Source organism: Quercus robur, chromosome 4 (genome assembly GCF_932294415.1).
Source record: "Quercus robur chromosome 4, dhQueRobu3.1, whole genome shotgun sequence".
Classification (NCBI taxonomy): domain Eukaryota; kingdom Viridiplantae; phylum Streptophyta; class Magnoliopsida; order Fagales; family Fagaceae; genus Quercus; species Quercus robur.
Window position 1 is genome coordinate 85,531,823 of NC_065537.1, and position 18,576 is coordinate 85,550,398.

An 18,576-nucleotide genomic window follows, 5' to 3' on the forward strand; every position below is an offset into this window, starting at 1 on the left:
ATTTTCAAACTCAATATGACAATTTTGGCCGGCACATGCTTTGAAAATGACAAAATAAATTAATCATGGATAGTTTGACATGTTCAGGTGGGTTTTCATTTACTCAGGATTGAGGAAGGTTTATGCTTTGAGTGGAGACAAAAGCTAAGTTGTAAAGACTGAAAAATATCAGCAAATTTTATCTACAAACAACCAAAATAATCAATATCAAAGGAAGACAGTTTCTACAAGAAATAATTTGGCATTAACGTCTTGACTTCAAGACATATGACCCTTCCTTCTTTTTGCACCCAACAAACAGCAATAACCGGTAGAATATGTTGAACATAAATTATACTTCAGATTGGAATAAGGTAAAACTCTATTAGTCTGGTCGCAATGCACAAACTTGATTATGTTTATTTTCAACCTCCAAATATCAATAAATATATTTTCATCTGTATAGGTGACAAGCAGAACAAACAGTAAGTGTCAAAAACCAATTTAAGTGATTTTTCAATTTCTAAAATAACTGCGGGCTGCAGCCTTCCTTGCTATTTGCCAAATTATGCTGAAGCTTCAGCGTAGGGATATTCACTCAGTTCTAGTACTCCAAGTGCAGCAAAGCAGTGTCTGGTTTGTGTAATGGAATGTGTAGCTCTAGCTGGTCTATGGAGGCAGTTATGCTAGACTTTAAGCAGGGAAAAGAAGCAGATGACAAATGCGTAGATTGGACAAGTGGACAAACTCAGTTGAGCTGAACCGTTAGCATTAGCAAATATTGCTTCCAAGTCCTATAAAATTTTACCTAGAATAACAACTAAAGCTCTTGGACTTCTTTTTTCTCTCAACATTTGCTCTGTACTTTTGGAACTATGGTATCAAAAAACAAGAAATAATGAGCCATGCTAAATATGATATCATTATGCCGCCCTCTATCTACAGGGGAAAAAGACAAAGGAAACTTAACTGTCTATATAAGCAATGGAAAAATATAAAGCCATTTTTGCTGAAAATCCAGACACTGTTCACAAAACTGTTACTTCAAATAAAATAAGTTGTAACACTAGTTTTAACTTGTGTTTGGTCTGTTCAACTAAAAAGTAGTCCGTGATGAGGCGGGTTTGGTGATCGCAGCCATGGCTACTCGTGTTCCCCAACTCCTCCAAGCGATTGAAATTGAAGCTTTGGCTGCCAACAAAGCTCTAGAGTTTGCACAAGAATTGGACCTAACAGATGTTGTCCCAGAAGGTGACTCCCTACTGGTGATGGCAACTTTGAATTCCAAGAATCCTGTTTTGGCTCCTTATGGGTTGATGATTCAGGACTCTCTGTCTCTTTCTTCAACTTTTTCAAAATTGTCTTACTCTCACACTAAGAGAGAGGGCAACACAGTTGCACACAATTTGGCACAATTAGAAGTTACTTTATCAAATTGTGTAATTTGGATGGAAGATGTTCCTCTTGTATTGTCTTGTTACCAAGCTGATTTAGCTGGTATTTCCTAATTAAATGCATCGCAATGTTGATTCTCAAAAAAAAAAAAAAAAAAAAAACTAAAAAATAGTTGTTTGATTATGAAGTGATTCACTTGTAACTTGTAAAGGCTGAATATGAGCCATGTTCATGTATACATACTAAATTTACTGGCTGAAACAGTGAATGAATAAAAATCAGGCCCTGGAGTCCTTGTTTTACTGCTCTGTTCTTTCTCTGTTTGCTGCAGAAAATTGTAGCTTCTTTCTCTGTGAAAAGGGCTGGTTTGTTGCAATCCTTAAGCTATCTTTGTGTGTCTTATCTGCTAACATTAGTTTTTTCCCTCTCCGTCTGCAACTCCCTGCCAAGCTACATTTTATTGTACAATGTCTATGGTTCTAGGTTGTTGTTGTGATTGTTGTCTTTGGCTCTAGGTACTTTAATTGACAAATTGATTACAATGCTTAATACCAGGCATACATTCTTAGAAATTGGATAATTTTAGAAATCAAAGCCAATTTATTTTATGTACATAGCTTCATAAATTCCTGTGAGGTCTACAACTATGACTTCACACCTCCACTATTACCTAGTTATTTTCACCACCATTACCATCCATATGACCATGTTTATAATGTTCTATTTTCTTTAGCATTAATTATACTCATTCAATTATTAGAAATTTGAGTTGATAGAATTTCAATTCTATTAATTAATGTAAAATCCTTCATTTTCATAATTCTAAAAATTCCTTAAAAGTAATTTTTTAACATCAAACAAAAATCCAATCATCCAATCACTTTGACAGAAACTAGAGTACAAGATTACGTCTTCTAGTGTATTATAGCTCCACCAACGAAAGTATCATAGCCAAAACCCCACGTCCTTGTCATTCTTTCCCTCTATAGCTTCATTATAATCTTAATTCCTTCATATAACACCCTCTCAAGCTAGTGCTAGCCAGGAGAAAAATTAACTTATTTTTTGATAGATGAAGAAAAAGATTTAACACTGCGTTGAGAAGGCTCATTGCTTAAAACTGCATTGCACACAGCAGAGTGATTTAAAACAGGACAAGAGTCAAACTATTTGTCACATGAGTTAAGGGCTCAAACATTTGCAAAGTTAAATACAATTGCCATTCATCTTCCTCAAATAATGCATTCTATAGCAAGAAAAGTAACACAACAAATCAAATCTGTAATTGGTATTAGTATTATATTTTTCAAGTATATAAGAAGGAAATAGCTAAGCAAAAGGCTGAACTGTGTTGCACATGCCAGGGTTCCTAATGCACCAAAGTGGCTGAATGGGTTCAGCTCCAATACCTCTTCGCACCATTCTATATCTCCACTCGTTCAACCTATCAGTTGCCTCAGCATACCTTTTCGTACCTGTCTCATCCCGGTTCCCAGACCAAAGTGTCTCTGCCATTGCAGAAGTTCTTGGCCAAATTCTTGCATCTAAAACTACAGGATCTGCTTGCTCAGACCACAATGCCACCTCCCCACCTAACACTAGATTGGCCTCCTCCTTGCTCAACCCATATGTTATATCATAGTTGTATATGGTTTGCCATGTTTTGAAAGGCCCACACCATGATCCTCCATTTCCAAAGTTATCACTTGTTTGTTGATCGTATTGGCTGTCATTCCCTAGAAAGTCACCATGCCCACAGTCCAGATAATAGAAATCCGAGGATGATACGATAACCCGGTATCCAGAAGAAACAATCTTTTTGGTGTTTTCATGCCCATTGTTCCATGTCTGCAAGATGGTATGCTCTGGAGGAAGAGCTGTGGTTGGTACTTTGATATTACCATCCAATATAACATCTTCCCAATAAACCACTGTTCGGTTTAGGGATACAATATAAGGAAAAGTAGAGTTGACAAAGATCTCAAGTAGCTGACTGACAGTTCCACCATTTGAGAGGAAGGACTGGACGGCCGGATCAGCTTTCCAACAACCAGGGATGATCTCATCAGCTCCAACATGGTAGAATGGTTCTGGGAATAAGGTGGCCACATCATTAATGACTCTTTTCAGGACTTGGTAAGTCGTGGGGTTTAAGGGGTTCAAGTGGCCTGTTCCAGGTTCAGAGGCAAGACGGTCTTCCCACATACTTCCAGCTGGCCACCAGAACATGTTTGCACATGTCACAATGTCAGGGTAGGCTTCTGCCCATGATCCTGTATGGGCTGCAATTAAAAAACAAAATTTTAAACTCCTTCCATTTTCACCACAAGGATTACTATAGTTTAACTTAGTACAACCCTCTGATATGGAAAAGGAATGGACTGAAGTTTACTTGATATCATCGTATGCATTATGATTCTAGATTAAATGGTTCAACAATGTGAATCATCTTGGGTTTTATGTCTTTCTAAAATCCTCACCCAATCCTACTGTCATAAGTTGTATTAGCTTGTGTATAAATCAATACCCTGTGTAAAATAGCTTGGGCTGCTTCCATTTATCATATTTGATGCCAAAGGAATGCAAGAACTCACCATGGACAATTAAAATGGGAGGTGTATGCTTGGGTTGATTTTGGTGGGAATGTTTTTTTGCAGTAATGCAGAATGGAATTCTATGCAGTGATTAAGAGATGTATTCTTAAGAGGAATAAATGTAACGGTAGGAGAGCTTACGGTGTGATTTCTGTCATGTTTTGTTGATTAATTAGATGGTAATGGTAGTTATGCTTAGTTTTATCCATAATGTTTGTCATTGTGCAAGATCTGTTTGTACCACTGGTAAGAGGTGTTTGAAGCTTTGAATAGCAGCTTGTTTTTGCTACTATCCATGTTTTGTTAGTTGAACAAAGGTCACTTGTTCATCAAGAAATTATCTAGGCATCCTAATTTTTAATTACAAGGGCAAGAGATGCATATATGGGACTTGTTGGATTAGATTTAGACTGATTGAAGCAAATAGGTTGTTTGAAACAAGTTTACTAAACATAATTTCATTTCTCTCCTTTTTTTGGTATAAAAGGTTCATCAGAAATTGTGAGATTCAACCACCTTGTCTTTTGAAGTTTTCTGATTGATTTCTAAACCTGTTAAAGAATACCATAATTTTGGAGGGTTAAATCTTAGGTAAAGTTCTTTATGTACTAAACCGTAGGCTCCTCAATTAAATTCAATCATGTGTTTGTATTGGCCAATAAACCACAAGGTTGAATTCATTTGTGGTTTAATTCATTTGTACTTGGGAGTGGATGACAGGATGACACTATTTGCACTGCATAGGTCAATACAATCTTGTTGTTGGATACAATTGAGGAACCCAAAGTACAACTCTTAACGCAATATACCTAAGTTTTGCCCCTTTTGAAATACACTTAGATGAGTTAGATCTGCATATCCAATGCCAACTAGCTAAGAATTTGTTTAGTAGTTTCTTTGCAATACAATGCAAAATTGGGTAAGAGACGGCCTACCAATTACCTCTGTCAAACCTGTAAAAGTGACAATTTTGTGTACTAGACAGGACCTTTTATAACTAGCAATACAATCCCAAAAATTTTGTACCAAAAAGAAAGAGAGTAGCATTGCAAGCCAAAAAGTAAAGGCAAAAGAGAGTTTTTACTGACCGGGTGAGTCAATCTCTGGAATAATTCTCACTCCATGATCCAAGCCAAACTGCACAATTTTGTTTACATCATCGGGAGTGTACAGCATGTCCGGGCCATAAGACCCCTTAGCTGCCAAATCAGGCTCAGACGGCACCAAAAGTGGGAAAGAGTGCGAGTCAGTGATGTGCCAATGAAACACATTCATCTTATTCACACTCATAGCCCCAATAGTCCTCAATATGTCCTCAACTGGGTAGTAATTCCTAGAGGTATCCAACATAACCCCCCTGTGTCCAAAAAGTGGTGCATCCCATATGTACAACCCCACTGCCACACGTAAAGGGTCACCCCAAACGAGCTGAGAAAATGTCTCAAGGCCTCTCATGGCACCCCACACAGTCTCTGCAGTCAAATTGGCAGGACCCCATGTGGGAATAGTGAGTGAATAGGACTCATTCACGTTGTGGTGAAGTGGGGCAGTGAGGTCAGAGACATAGACCAAAAGGGTCTGTAAAGGAGGGGTGGAGGTGGTGAAGTTGAGTACGGGAGGGACTAATGGAATATGGTGCTCTGTTTGGATAAGATTGAGGTAGCGTTTGATGGCGGAGGAGAGGTGTATATGTGTTTGGTTGGGAGCTGAAATGGTGAAGGAGGAAGAGAGAAGAGTGGCTTGTGGTTGTGACCATGAAAAAGTTCGTGGCTTTGGCCATACCTGGATTGAGGATTCAACTGCTGAGATCGGGAAGGACAATACTGCTAGTCCTATAGAGATAATGAGAATGGAATTGAGGAAAGGAAGAAACATGGATTTTTTGTTTACCATAAAATGTTAGGTGGGTTAGAGTTAGAGAGACTTTTTGACCAAATTACGAGGGATTGAAGCACTTTGAAAACAGTTACTGGACCGTCCATGTTGTGGCCTAGTTATAGTTAAATAGTACTTGTGTTGCTTCGGTTGTTGGACTTAGTTTTGTTTGGTTGTCCTTTGGGACTTTGCTTTTCTTTATTAGTGATTGACCTTTACTTTGCCGAAGCCGAGAAGAAACATTGAATGGTAGTATAATTTGAGATCTACTTTGTTTATCAGTCAATTTATCCCTTCTTCTTTGTCTTCTCAAAAAAAAAAAAAAAAAAATTTACCCCTTCTTTGACTTGTAATCTCTAATATTTGTGGAAACCTGCCCGTCCAATTTATATTTATATGTATATATACCTATTTTTATATTTATATATCTAAAAATTAAAATATAGTATTTATTATTGTTATGTTTATGTTGAATTGCATTAGCTATTACATCATGTACTTATTTTCAATACTTTCTGTCTTATTTTTCTCTTTCCTTATACCTTTTAATCCTCCTACTAATCTATACTTTAACGTAACAATATATATATATATATATATATAAATTGTTATCCTCTTTTCCATTCAATCTTTTTTTTATACATTTCTTCCATTTAATCTATATTTCACCCACAAAAAAAAAAAAAAAAAAAAAAAAAAGTGAATACTATCTCTTTTTTTTTTTTTTTTTTTTTTGTCTTTCTTTTAGGTGGATTTTAAAAGATTATTTCCCCTAGAAAGGCTCATAAAAGTTTGTATAGCTAACCAAATTATCCAAAATTTATAGTAAACTAGATTGATGTAATATCCCAAAAAGCCTATTTCTTAAGGTTGTCATTTCAAAAATCCAGTCACCAAAATCTTCGATTATTATCTAAGGATAATATTAGACATACCCGTGATCTACTACAAAATTTTGTCCCAAGCCAATCTTTAATTAGACTTCATTTACCTCAATAACCACATTTATATTTCTGAATTATATCAAAGCTTATGATTATTAGATTCAACAAATTTTAAAAGGGGTTTTGGATGGGTGTGTGGTAGCATAAGTAGTTCTCTCTCCTCTCCTTCAACATCTATGAAAATTTTTGGGAGTTGGGGGATTTAAAATTTTTGAAGTGTTAAATCTAAAATTAAAGGTGCTAAATCTTATTTCAAATCCAAAGATTTCAATTGTCTAACAAAAAATTCAAAGGATTTCAAGTTTCTAAATCTTTGATGAATTTGGCCCAAATACAAATAATTGACATTTAAACTATCTAATCAAAGTATTTAGATTTATAACTCAAATCTAAATCAAAAGGCCCATATCTTGCTACCCAAAGAATGAGTAAATTAATATAATTTGAATTTTGAAGAGAAATTTTGGGAAGCAGTTATTTTTGCCCTTAAAGAATTCTTTTTGTAGTGGCTTTGGAATTAATTGACACTTATAAACCTTCATCCACTTAAATTCTGTCGTTCCTTTTTATTTCTGCTTGGAGGAAAAAACAAAAACAAAGAAAGTCACTAGACAAATGTTGCTTTGTCATTTTCTTTCACATGTTTATTCTTGGTTCCGAGTTAAATAAGCAATCTGCAAAACAAGTTCCTACGGCTAGGCAAGTCCATGTTCTTCTTTCCACGCAACAAATATATTACTAGCAAACTTATAATCTCATAAACAATTGCAAATAAATAATGATGATTTAATAATAAGATATGACTACAAGAAATTGATATTTTATATATATATATATATATATATATATTGCAGCTGGAGTCCTTGTTTCACTGCTCTGTTCTTTCTCTGTTTGCTGCACTGCAGAAAGTATTTTGTTAACATCAAACAAAAATTTAATCATCCAATCACAGTGACAAACTAGAGCACAACATTACCTGTTCTAGTGTATTATAGCTCCACCAACGAATGTATCATAGCCAAAACACCACTTCCTTGTCATTCTTTTCCTCTATAGCTTCAACATAATCTTAATTCATTCACATAACACCCTCTCAAGCTAGTGCTAGCCAAGAGAAAGATTTAATGTAGAGTAAAAATTGTAAAAGAAATATCAATAAATAAGTTCCATAACTATTTTAATAGAAGTTTAGATTGACCTAAGTTGAGGAGGCTTGCTGCTTAAAACTGCGTTGCACACAGCAAAGTGATTTAAAACAAAGAGGAGTTGAACCATTTGTCACATAAGTTGTTTGATACATTTTGAAAATTAAATACAATTGCCACTCATCTTCCTCAACTAATGCATTAGCAAGAAAAGTAACACAAAAAATCAAATCAGTGACTGTTATTAGAACTATTATTTTTCAAGCATATAAGAAGGAAATACTTAAGCAGCAGACTGAACTGTGTTGCACATGCCAGGGTTCCTAATGCACCAAAGTGGCTGAATGGGTTCAGCTCCAATACCTCTTCGCACCATCCTATATCTCCACTCGTTCAACCTATCAGTTGCCTCAGCATATCTTTTCTTACCTGTCTCATCTCGATTCCCAGACCACAGTGTCTCTGCCATTGCTGAAGCTCGTGGCCATATTCTTGCATCTAAAACTGCAGGGTCTGCTTGCTCAGACCACAATGCCACCTCCCCACCTAACACTAGATTGGCCTCCTCCTTGCTCAACCCATATGTTATATCATAGTCGTATATGGTTTGCCATGTCTTGAAAGGTGCACACCATGATCCTCCATTTCCAGAGGTACCACTTGTTTGATTATCATACTGGCTGTCATTCCCTACAAAGCCACCGTGCCCACAGTCTAGATAATAGAAATCCGCAGATGATACAATAGCCCGGTATCCAGAAGAAACAATCTTTTTGGTGTTATTATGGCCATTGTTCCATGTTTGCAAGATGGTATGCTCTGGAGGAAGAGCTGTGGTTGGTACCTTGATATTAGCATCCAATATAACATCTTCCCAGTAGACCACTGTTCGGTTGAGGGATACAATATAAGGAAAAGTAGAGTTGACAAAGATCTCAAGTAGCTGATTTAGAGTTCCACCATTTGAGAGGAAGGACTGAATGGCCGGATCAGCTTTCCAACAACCAGGGATGATCTCATCAGCTCCAGCATGGTAGAATGGTTCTGGGAATAGGGTGGCTACATCGTTAATAACTCGTTTCAGGACTTGGTAAGTCTTGGGGTTTAAGGGGTTCAATTGGCCTGTTCCAGGTTCAGAGGCAAGACGGTCTTCCCACTTGCTTCCGGCTGGCCACCAGAACATGTTTGCACATGTTATAATGTCAGGGTAGGCTTCTGCCCATGATCCCGTATGGGCTGCAAGTAAAAAAATAAAAAAATAAAAAAATAAACTCCTTCCATTTCACCACAACAATTACTAAAGCTTAATTAAGTACAAACCTATGGTATGGAAAAAGGAATAGACTGAAATTTGCTTGATATCATTGTACGCATTAGGATTCTGGATTAAATGGTTCAATCATTTGAATCATCTTGTGTTTTATGTCTTTCAAAAAGCCTCACCCAATCCCACTGTCAAAAGTAGTATTAGCTCGTGTATATTCACCATATTGTAATATAAGAATTATGAAGGTTTCTCCAATTATATTTGAGTTTGATTTTGACATTATATCTTGCACATTTTCAAATTCAAATATATAAAATGTCTAATAAGTTTTGGCAAACAATGAAAGCATCTAATGGGAAGCTGTATGCTTGATAATCCAATATCCTGTGTAAACTAGCTTGGGCTGCTTCCATTTATCATATTTGATGCCAAAGGCAAGAATCACCATGGACAAGTTAAGGCAGAAGAAAGCATCATTCAATTAAATGGAAGGTGAGGGCTTGGGTTGATTTAGTTGGAATTTTTGCAGTAATGCAAAATAAAATTCTATGCAGTCAGTGGGGGATGTTTTCTTAAGAGGAATAAATGTCACTGTAGGAGAGCTTAGGGTGTGATTTCTGTCATGTTTTGTTGAATAATTAGATGGTAATGGTAGTTATGGTTAGTTTTATCTGTATTGTTTGTCATTGTGTAAGATCTGTTTGTACCCCTGGCAAGGAGTGTTTGCAGCTTTGAATAGCTGCTTGTTTTTGCTACTATGCAATGTTTTTGTATGTTGAACAAAGGGCACTTGTTCAACAGAAATTATTTAAGCAATCTAATTTTTAATTATAAGGGCAAGAGATGCATATATGGGGCTTGCTAGATTAGATTTAGACTGATTGTAGTAGATAGGTAGTTGAAACAAGTTTACTAAACATAATCCTTTTTCATTTCTCTCCTTTTTTGGGATAAAAGGTTCATCAGAAATTGTGAGATTCAATCGCTTTGTCTTTTGATGTTTCCTGATTGATTTCTGAACCTGCTAAAGAAGATAACTATTTTGGAGGGGTAAAATTTAGGTACAGTTCTCTATGTACTAAACCTTATGTTCCTCAAGTAAATTCAATTATGTGTTTGTATTGGCCAATAAACCACATGGTTGAATTCAATTGTCCTTGGGAGAGGATGATAGTATGACACTATTCACACAGCATTGGTCTTTGGTCAATACATTTGTGCTGTGGAATATGATTTAGGAACCCAAAGTACAAGACTATACCTAAGTTTTGGCAGTTTTGCCACTTCTGGAATGCACTTAGATGAGTTAAATCTGCATATCCAATGTTTGAACTCATTCTAGTATCTTTGATGTAGTCTGAGATTCCAAAGTTCTTATGCATATACAATGCCAGCTAGCTAAGAATTTGTTTAATTGTCCTACAAAATACCTCTCTCAAACCCATAAATGTGACAATTTTGTGTACTAGATACGACCTTTATAACTAGCAATACAATCCCAGAAATTTTGCACTAAAAAGAGAAAAAGAGTAGGATATCAAACAAAAGAGTAAAGGCAAACGAGAAAAGTTTTACTGACCGGGTGTGTCAATCTCTGGAACCACTCTAACCCCATGCTCCAAGCCAAACTGCACAATTCTGTTGACATCATAAGGAGTGTACAGCATGTCAGGACCATATGACCCCTTAGCTGCCAAATCAGGCTCAGACGGCACCAAAAGTGGGAAAGAGTGTGAGTCAGTGATGTGCCAATGGAACACATTCATCTTATTCACACTTATAGCCCCAATGGTCCTCAATATATCCTCAACTGGGTAGTAATTCCTTGAAGTATCCAACAAAACCCCTCTGTGAGCAAAAAGTGGGGCGTCCCATATATACAACCCCACAGCTACACGTAAAGGGTCACCCCAAACGAGCTGAGAAAAAGTCTCAAGGCCTCTCATGGCACCCCACACAGTCTCTGCAGACAAATTAGCAGGACCCCATGTGGGAATAGTGAGTGTATAGGACTCATTCACGTTGTGGTGAAGTGGGGCGGTGAGGTCTGAGACAGAGACCAAAAGGGTCTGTAAAGGAGGGGTGGAGGTGGTAAAGTTGAGAGTGGGAGGGACTAAGGGAATGTGGTGTTCGGTTTGAATGAGATTGAGGTAGCGCTTGATGGCGGAGGAGAGGTGTATATGTATTTGGTTGGGAGTTGAAATGGTAAAGTTGGGAGAGAGAAGAGTGGCTTGTGGTTGTGGCCATGAAAAAGTTCGTGGCTTTGGCCATACTTGGATTGTAGATTCAACTGTTGAGATTGGGACGGACAACACTGCTATTCCTGCGGAGATTATGAGAATAGAATTGAAGAAAGGAAGAGGCATGTTTCCTCTGTTCACAATTGGTGAGGTGGGGAGACTTTTTGAGCACTTTGAAAACAGTGATTGACATGGTTTTCTTTGTGACACGTTGCTTTAGACTAAAGTCTAAAGTTTGAGAAATTCTTTTTTTTTTTTTTTAGAATAAAAAAAGGGATTCGCCTGTGACAGTCATTGTTCCATGCCTCACGGTACAGTTGAGTAAGTTCATAGGACACCAGCTCGAATTGGAGCTTGGAAACTCCAAACCCACACTTACAGTCCTCGTGAGAACTCGAACCTAGGATGTGGTGAAAGACTCAACAATCATCTACCAGTTGTACCACACTTGTTGGTGGTAAATTTGAGAAATTCTAATAGTATGTAAAAAAGTCACAATTTTTACTACAATTATTTTATGTGACAGATTGTAATTAATTATCTGTCAGTTTTATGTTGATTTACAAATTTTTTTTTCATCACTCACAAATTTTCACGTGAATAGTTGTGACAAAAGTCGTGATTTATGCTATGTTCATAGAATTTTTGTTTGAAGTCTTTGTTAATTACATGTGTTGCTTTAATTGTTGGTCATGAGTTTTGTTTGGTTGTTATTTGGGACTTTGCTTTTGTGCTACTGGTGATGGACTTTGTCTTAGCTGGAGCCTAATAAAAGAAATAATATTGAACGAGTATAATTTAAGATCTACTTTGTTTAGTCAAGTCAATTTACCTCTTGACAGTTAATCTTTATTATTAGTGGAAAACTTAGCCTTCCAGTTTGTATTTAATATAGGATGAAGAAGATAAGACCAGTTGTATTGTGAATTTTGGATATATTAATATTGGACCCTTTTTGGGTCAAGGGATTGAAAAGAAATGGACAAAATGGTCCTTTCAGTTGATTATAAATTGTTCTGGTTTGTAGAGTTGCTATTTTCATGCATCAATTTTTTCTGATAAATTACACTTTTAGTCCCTCAAATATTGTTTATGTTCGATTTTGGTCCATTATTTTCAAATATTTAAAATGTAATAATTTGGTCACCCCAATCTATTTTTATATTTAAGTGACCGTAACTTGAAGTTTTTGTTGGCCATTTTTATATTTGAATCCATCACTTTCATATATATTTTTTTTAAATTTTCGTATGGACTAAATCCGTTAATTTTTTTAATGGGATTTTTGAAGGAACATGGTATGAAAGCAAAGAGTATGACCTATTTGAGTTAACCTATGGGCCCAAGAGGTGGATATGTCAAGTGGGCTTGAAAATCTTGCAAGAGCCATGAGTCCATGAACAAGCAACAAACACAAAAGGGAATATTTGAATAATTTGTTGTATTTACCAAAAAAAGGTATAATTTTCTCTATGTCCCTAAAATTTCAGCCTAATCATCTCAAGCTATGAAAAGCTATTTAACCACATTTAATTCTAAATAACAAAAAATCTCAAATTTAACAAGTTTTTAAGCGATCATCTCTCCTAAAAAGGCTTGGAAAAGCTTATATTAACTAATCAGATTATCTAAATTCGATAGCAAATTAGACTAATGTATTATTCAAAATAAGCCTATTGCTCAAGGTTGCCATTCAAGAATCTAGCAACCAAAATTTCAATTATTATCTAAAGATAAAATTAGGCATACCTCTAATCTACTACAAAACCATGTCCCTAGAAAGCTTTGTTCAGACTTCATTTACCTCACCAAACACATTTATATTTTTTTAATTATGCCAAAGCTTGTGATTATTAGATTCAGAAAATTTTAAAAGAGGTTCTATGTGTGTGGACTAAAGCAAAGTATTAAAAGGCCCAAATACAAATCTTTAGATTTAGGAACTTAAATCGAAATCAAAGGGCCCAAATCTTGCTATTTAGTTTGAATTTTGGAAGATAAATTTTGGGAAGCATTTTTTTTTTTTTTTTTTTTTGAGCTGGCTTTGGAATTAATTGACATTTATAAACTCATCCACTTAAATTCTTTTTGTTTCTTTTTATTTCCTCTTGGAAGAAAAAAAGAAAAAGAAAAACAAAGAAAGTCACTTGACAAATGTTGCATTGTCATATTCTTTCACATATAATCAGGGACGGATCTACGTTGGGGCAGAGGGGGGCCATTGCCCCCCCCCCCCCCCCCACATTAAAAAAAAAAAATAGTATAAAAAAATTAAGATTTACCCTTATATATATATATATATTTGTCTCTCCTCCTCTAAAATATTTAGATATTGACCTACAAGAAAATAAATAAATAAATAAAATTCATGCCCATTTAACTACAAAAACAAAATAAAAAAATAAATATGGACTAAACAAAAATCGCGCACAAAATAAGAAACACTCATTCTTTATGTTATACTTTGTTGATGTGTTTTATAATATGAAATGTTTAAGAAATACTTATTTTGCATGTAGTATTTTTTTGAATATGAAATAGATGCTAGTTTTTATTTTCATAATTTTTTTTTTAGTTTTAAGCTTTGCCCCCCTCAGGTATGAATCCTGGTTCCGTCCCTGTCACATATTTATTCTTGGTTCCGAGTTAAATAAGCGATTTGCAAAACAAGTTCCTACAGCAAGGGAATGTTCTTTCCACGCAACAAATGTATTACTAGCAAACCTATATCTCATAAACAATCTCTATTTATAAAGGCAAATAAATAATGATGATTTAATAAGCCCTTTCCAATAATATAAACTTTAAACACAATAAAAACACTACCATAGAACATGACAAAAAGATCTGCTTTGCTAAACAGAGGAAAAGCTCTTCTCATCTAAAAAAATGAAAAGCTAAATACAGCATATAGATTAAGCTTATTGTTGCTGAAACTGAAAACTGAAAACTGAAAACTGAAAACACTGTAGCAAAATAATTTTTAAATGTGTGAATAGTACCGTGGGACCCATTTTTAATATTTTTTAATATGTGAACAGTGTATGTACAGTGTATGAACAGTACATACACTGTTCATAACAGTATATTTTGTCCCCCAAAGTCAACATATGTGAGAAAAAAAAAAAAAAAGCAACAGCAAAACGTGGACGCAGGAAAACGGGGAATCCAAACGCCCTCTATAGATTAGAATACACTCTCAGTACTGGAAGTATTACACAATATGGAATATTGCATCATGAAAAATCTAAAAGAAAGGAGATCTAAAGGGAATCCCCTTTCTACTTCTTTTGCGATTTGATTGATTAGGTTCATGTTCATGTTCATGTTCATCTCTCCTATTTTTTTTTGTCAAAAATGGTACCTCAGAGGAAGGATCTACTTTAGTTCTCACTATATCTTTCACCTGTAAGAATCAAATTATTGTACTAGTGAGAAAAATATTTTGAAAAATCAAATTAAAACATTAATAAATAGAATATATATTGAAGAAAAAAAATATACATCCTACTTTGCATGCGATTGAACCGAACTTAAATGAATCTCTTTCCTCAGTTGTAAATATTTCTAAATGATCTATTAGTTTATATCCACAAACTTGACACTTGTAAGTAGCATTAACTCAACATTCATTCAATTTATTTTTTGAGTGAATAAAAACTATTTTTTTGAAATTAAAAGTGAAATGGTGTTGTGGGGGCCGTTCGATCAATAGGCCCATTAAGTTCAGGATTGTTGGGCCTGTGAACCATCCGAGGATGCATATCCGTCCGAGGAGGCCAAGTCAGATCATGAGGTAATTACTAAAGGGAGGGGTAGTCAATACCACGATGGTAGAGTTCTATATCCGTCCAAGGACGCCATACTCCTTGGCAGTATGCGTCCGAGGACGACCAGGACGCGACCTTGTTGCAACCAGACCTCAGAACTAAGTCACCACCAAGGATAGAATAACCGACCAAGGATGAAAGAGATAAGGTAAACAAATATCTGTAACTACAGCTGCCCCCGCATTAATGACCTCTCAACCAACTCTCTGGCCGCATTAATGTGAAGGTGATACCTGAACAGTAAGGAAGCAACCTTACAGCTGCCTATAAGAAGTTCCAGGAGGTGCTAGATGGGACAGAAAGAAATCCTCCGAACCCGACCTGCACGTGTACGGTAAGGATGGAACACAAAGGGGAGTATATAAACTGAAAGAAGAACATGCAGAAGGAGGAGGGGAACAGAAAAAGAAAAAGAGAGAAAAGCACAGACAAAAGAAGAAGAACGAAAAGAGAGAAAAAGAACTGTATTGATCGCCAAAAGAGAACGATCGTTGTACCAACTTTAGACCTTCAATATACGTGAGAGTGAATCTTTTTAATATACCACAGTTGACCTAGTTCTTTACACCCACGCTCTACAAATCATATTGTTTGGGCCTTTTTACGTACGAACCCAACACTGTTACGGGTCGTTATGAATCGTGTCCTTACAATTGGCGCCGTCTGTGGGGAGAGCTTGTGTTAGCTTAAAGGACTTCCGGTGCAACGTTTCCGATGGAAGAAGTGGGTCTACCTCAACCCGCGACGGGACCGCATCAGGATGATGTCAACCTGCATCAGGCGGAGTCAAGGGGCTCTCAGCATGGTGGTTCTCGAAGGAGTCCCGAACGGAGAGAAGGCCGGGAGGGGAGTGTACGTACAACTCATACCACCAGGAGCCACTCACGGGGGAAGAGTCACGTCTCCCACGCGAAGCATGATGGGAATCTGTAACGTGAGATTGCAGACTTGAAGAGAGAGTTGCGCCATGCACGGCGGGAACGTTCCCCACCTTGCTCCGAACCATCATCTGGGGAGTCGAATAGAACTAGTTACAGGCGGAGGTCGAGAACTCCGCAAAGCGAGACTTTCTCCTATGAAGAGGAGCATCGCCATCGTCGTAGGCGTAGAAGTCCAACTAGCAGGGGCTTGGGAAACGATGCCATGAACAAAGCCCTGAGTCAAATTTCCAAGTCGCCCTTTACGAGAAACATAGACGATGCTACCCATCCTCGGCGGTTCCATCAGCCTACGTTCTCTCTGTATGATGGCCATTCAGATCCGGTGGAACATGTAAGCTATTACAGCCAGAAGATGGCTATTCACTCCAGGGATGATGCTTTGATGTGCAAGATTTTTCCATTGAGTTTGGGTCCAACGGCGATGAGGTGGTTCAATGGCTTAAGGGCCAATTCTGTTGGATCTTTCAAAACACTAACTCGGGCTTTTGGTGCTCGCTTTATTACATGCAGCCGGACTCCTCGGCCTTTGGAATCCTTGTTGACTTTGTCTATGCGAGAGGGCGAGACTCTCAAAAGTTACTCGGATAGGTACTGGGAAATGTTTAACGAAATAGAGGGAAAGAATGATCCCGTGGCTATAACCACTTTCAAAGCTGGTCTCCCAACTGATCACTATTTGAGGAAATCCTTGACCGGTAAACCTGTCACTAGTGTGCGCCAGCTGATGGACAGAATAGATAAGTACAGAAGGGTAGAGGAAGATCAACTTCAGGGGAAAGGAAAGGCCAAGGTGATCCCTTAGGAGAGGAGGGATTTCAAGTCGGATCGTTATAATAACAGCCGACCAAGGAGGGACTTTGTTGGGCAGTCGGGCTCGGCGGACGCCCAGGTTGTTAATGCAGTATTTCGGGAGCTCGTTCAACAGGTTTTGGAGAAGATAAAGAACGAGTCATTCTTCAAATGGCCGAACAAGATGGCGGGAGAGCCTAGAAAACGCAACCTGAGTTTGTATTACCATTATCATCAGGATCATGGGCACACGACGGACAACTGCAAGAATTTATGGGACCACTTGGAACAGTTGGTCCGTGAAGGGAAATTAAAGCAACTCTTGCATCACTCCAGCGGAAGGGCGAGCCAAGCAGGTTCTGAGGTGCGTGGGGACGCTTCATCAAGGCTCCCCCTGGGTACGATTAACGTTATCTTTACGGCCCCGGGAAGGACTGGATCTTGCCCTTCCAGAGTGTTGTCGGTGTCCCGATCCCCGGCCGAGGATCATTCTCAAGCATTGAAGAGAGCCAAGAGGCGTGTCCCCTTGATTTTGGGTTTTTCAGATGAGGATATGGTTGGGACCATACAGCCCCATAAGGATGCTCTGGTGGTAACGTTGAGGATTAGCGGGTACGATGTCAGAAGAGTGATGGTTGATCAGGGAAGCGCTGTGGATGTGATGTATCCTGACTTGTACAAAGGGCTAGGTTTGAAGCCAGAGGACTTAACGGCCTATAATTCTCCCCTAGTAAGTTTTGAGGGAAAGTTGGTCACTCCCATGGGGCTAATCAGGCTGCCCGTGCAGTCAGGTACGGATGTGGTGGAAGTGGACTTTATTGTCGTGGATGTTTTTTCTCCGTACACGGCTATTGTGGGCAGACCTTGGCTTCACACCCTTAAAGCGGTTTCGTCCACTCTACATCAAAAGGTGAAGTACCCATCCGGAGACCAAGTGCTGGAAATAGTAGGGAGTCAGGCGGCTGCTCGACAGTGCCTAGTAGCGGCTATACAACACCAGCCAGAAGCAGAAACCTCGGCTACGGCCGACAATGAGTTATAGTAATTAAAGTCCCCAGTATCAGGCTTAGACGTGCCAGCCAGTGGGGTAGAGTGTGAAGATTTGGAGAAGGTAGTTGTTGCGGATGATCCAGACAAATTCTTCCAGATTGGGGCCAAATTGCCTTTGCAAGAGAAAGCGAGTTTGCTGGAATTCCTCCGAGCCAATGTGGATGTTTTTGCATGGGACCCGTATGAGGCCCCAGGGGTGGACCCAAATTTCATTTGTCACCGACTCAATGTGAACCCTGCCGTTATGCCCGGGAGACAACCTCCTCGGCGACCATCGAAGGAGCATGCCGAGGCGGTTAGAAGCGAAGTTGCCAAGCTCAAACAGGCTGGGGCTATCAAGGAAGTTTTTTACCCTCAATGGTTGGCCAATACGGTGGTAGTAAAAAAGAAGACAGGTTAATGGCGGGTGTGCGTGGACTTCACGGATCTTAATAAGGCCTGCCCCAAGGGTCCGTTTCCTATGCCGAAGATCGACCAGTTGGTGGATGCGACCGTGGGTCACCCCAGGATGAGTTTCTCGGATGCCT

General features: G+C 38.0%; 4 protein-coding genes and 1 long non-coding RNA gene across 5 annotated transcripts; 3 read left to right on the forward strand and 2 right to left on the reverse strand.

The window, feature by feature from the left end:
- Positions 1 to 2,514: 2,514 nt before the first annotated feature.
- Positions 2,515 to 5,949, reverse strand: LOC126724139 (beta-hexosaminidase 2-like). Its single transcript, XM_050428441.1, has 2 exons — positions 5,057 to 5,949; positions 2,515 to 3,656 (listed from the first exon to the last, which is right to left on the reverse strand). Exons 1-2 carry the CDS (start codon positions 5,859 to 5,861, stop codon positions 2,704 to 2,706), a joined length of 1,758 nt encoding a protein of 585 aa, XP_050284398.1. The 5' UTR covers positions 5,862 to 5,949; the 3' UTR covers positions 2,515 to 2,703.
- Positions 5,409 to 11,437, forward strand: LOC126724141 (uncharacterized). The gene is made up of 2 exons (XR_007654634.1): positions 5,409 to 5,522; positions 11,245 to 11,437. It is a non-coding gene; the product is annotated as an uncharacterized LOC126724141 (long non-coding RNA).
- On the reverse strand, positions 8,034 to 11,622 carry LOC126724140 (beta-hexosaminidase 2-like). Its single transcript, XM_050428442.1, has 2 exons — positions 10,779 to 11,622; positions 8,034 to 9,168 (listed from the first exon to the last, which is right to left on the reverse strand). The coding sequence occupies exons 1-2, from the start codon at positions 11,563 to 11,565 to the stop codon at positions 8,216 to 8,218; spliced, it is 1,740 nt and encodes a 579-aa protein (XP_050284399.1). The 5' UTR covers positions 11,566 to 11,622; the 3' UTR covers positions 8,034 to 8,215.
- A 4,940-nt stretch (positions 11,623 to 16,562) lies between these two features.
- Positions 16,563 to 17,012, forward strand: LOC126722828 (uncharacterized). The gene has a single exon (XM_050425969.1). It carries the CDS (start codon positions 16,563 to 16,565, stop codon positions 17,010 to 17,012), a length of 450 nt encoding a protein of 149 aa, XP_050281926.1.
- A 171-nt stretch (positions 17,013 to 17,183) lies between these two features.
- Positions 17,184 to 18,041, forward strand: LOC126722829 (uncharacterized). Its single transcript, XM_050425970.1, has one exon. The coding sequence runs from the start codon at positions 17,184 to 17,186 to the stop codon at positions 18,039 to 18,041; it is 858 nt and encodes a 285-aa protein (XP_050281927.1).
- The last annotated feature ends 535 nt before the right edge of the window (positions 18,042 to 18,576 follow it).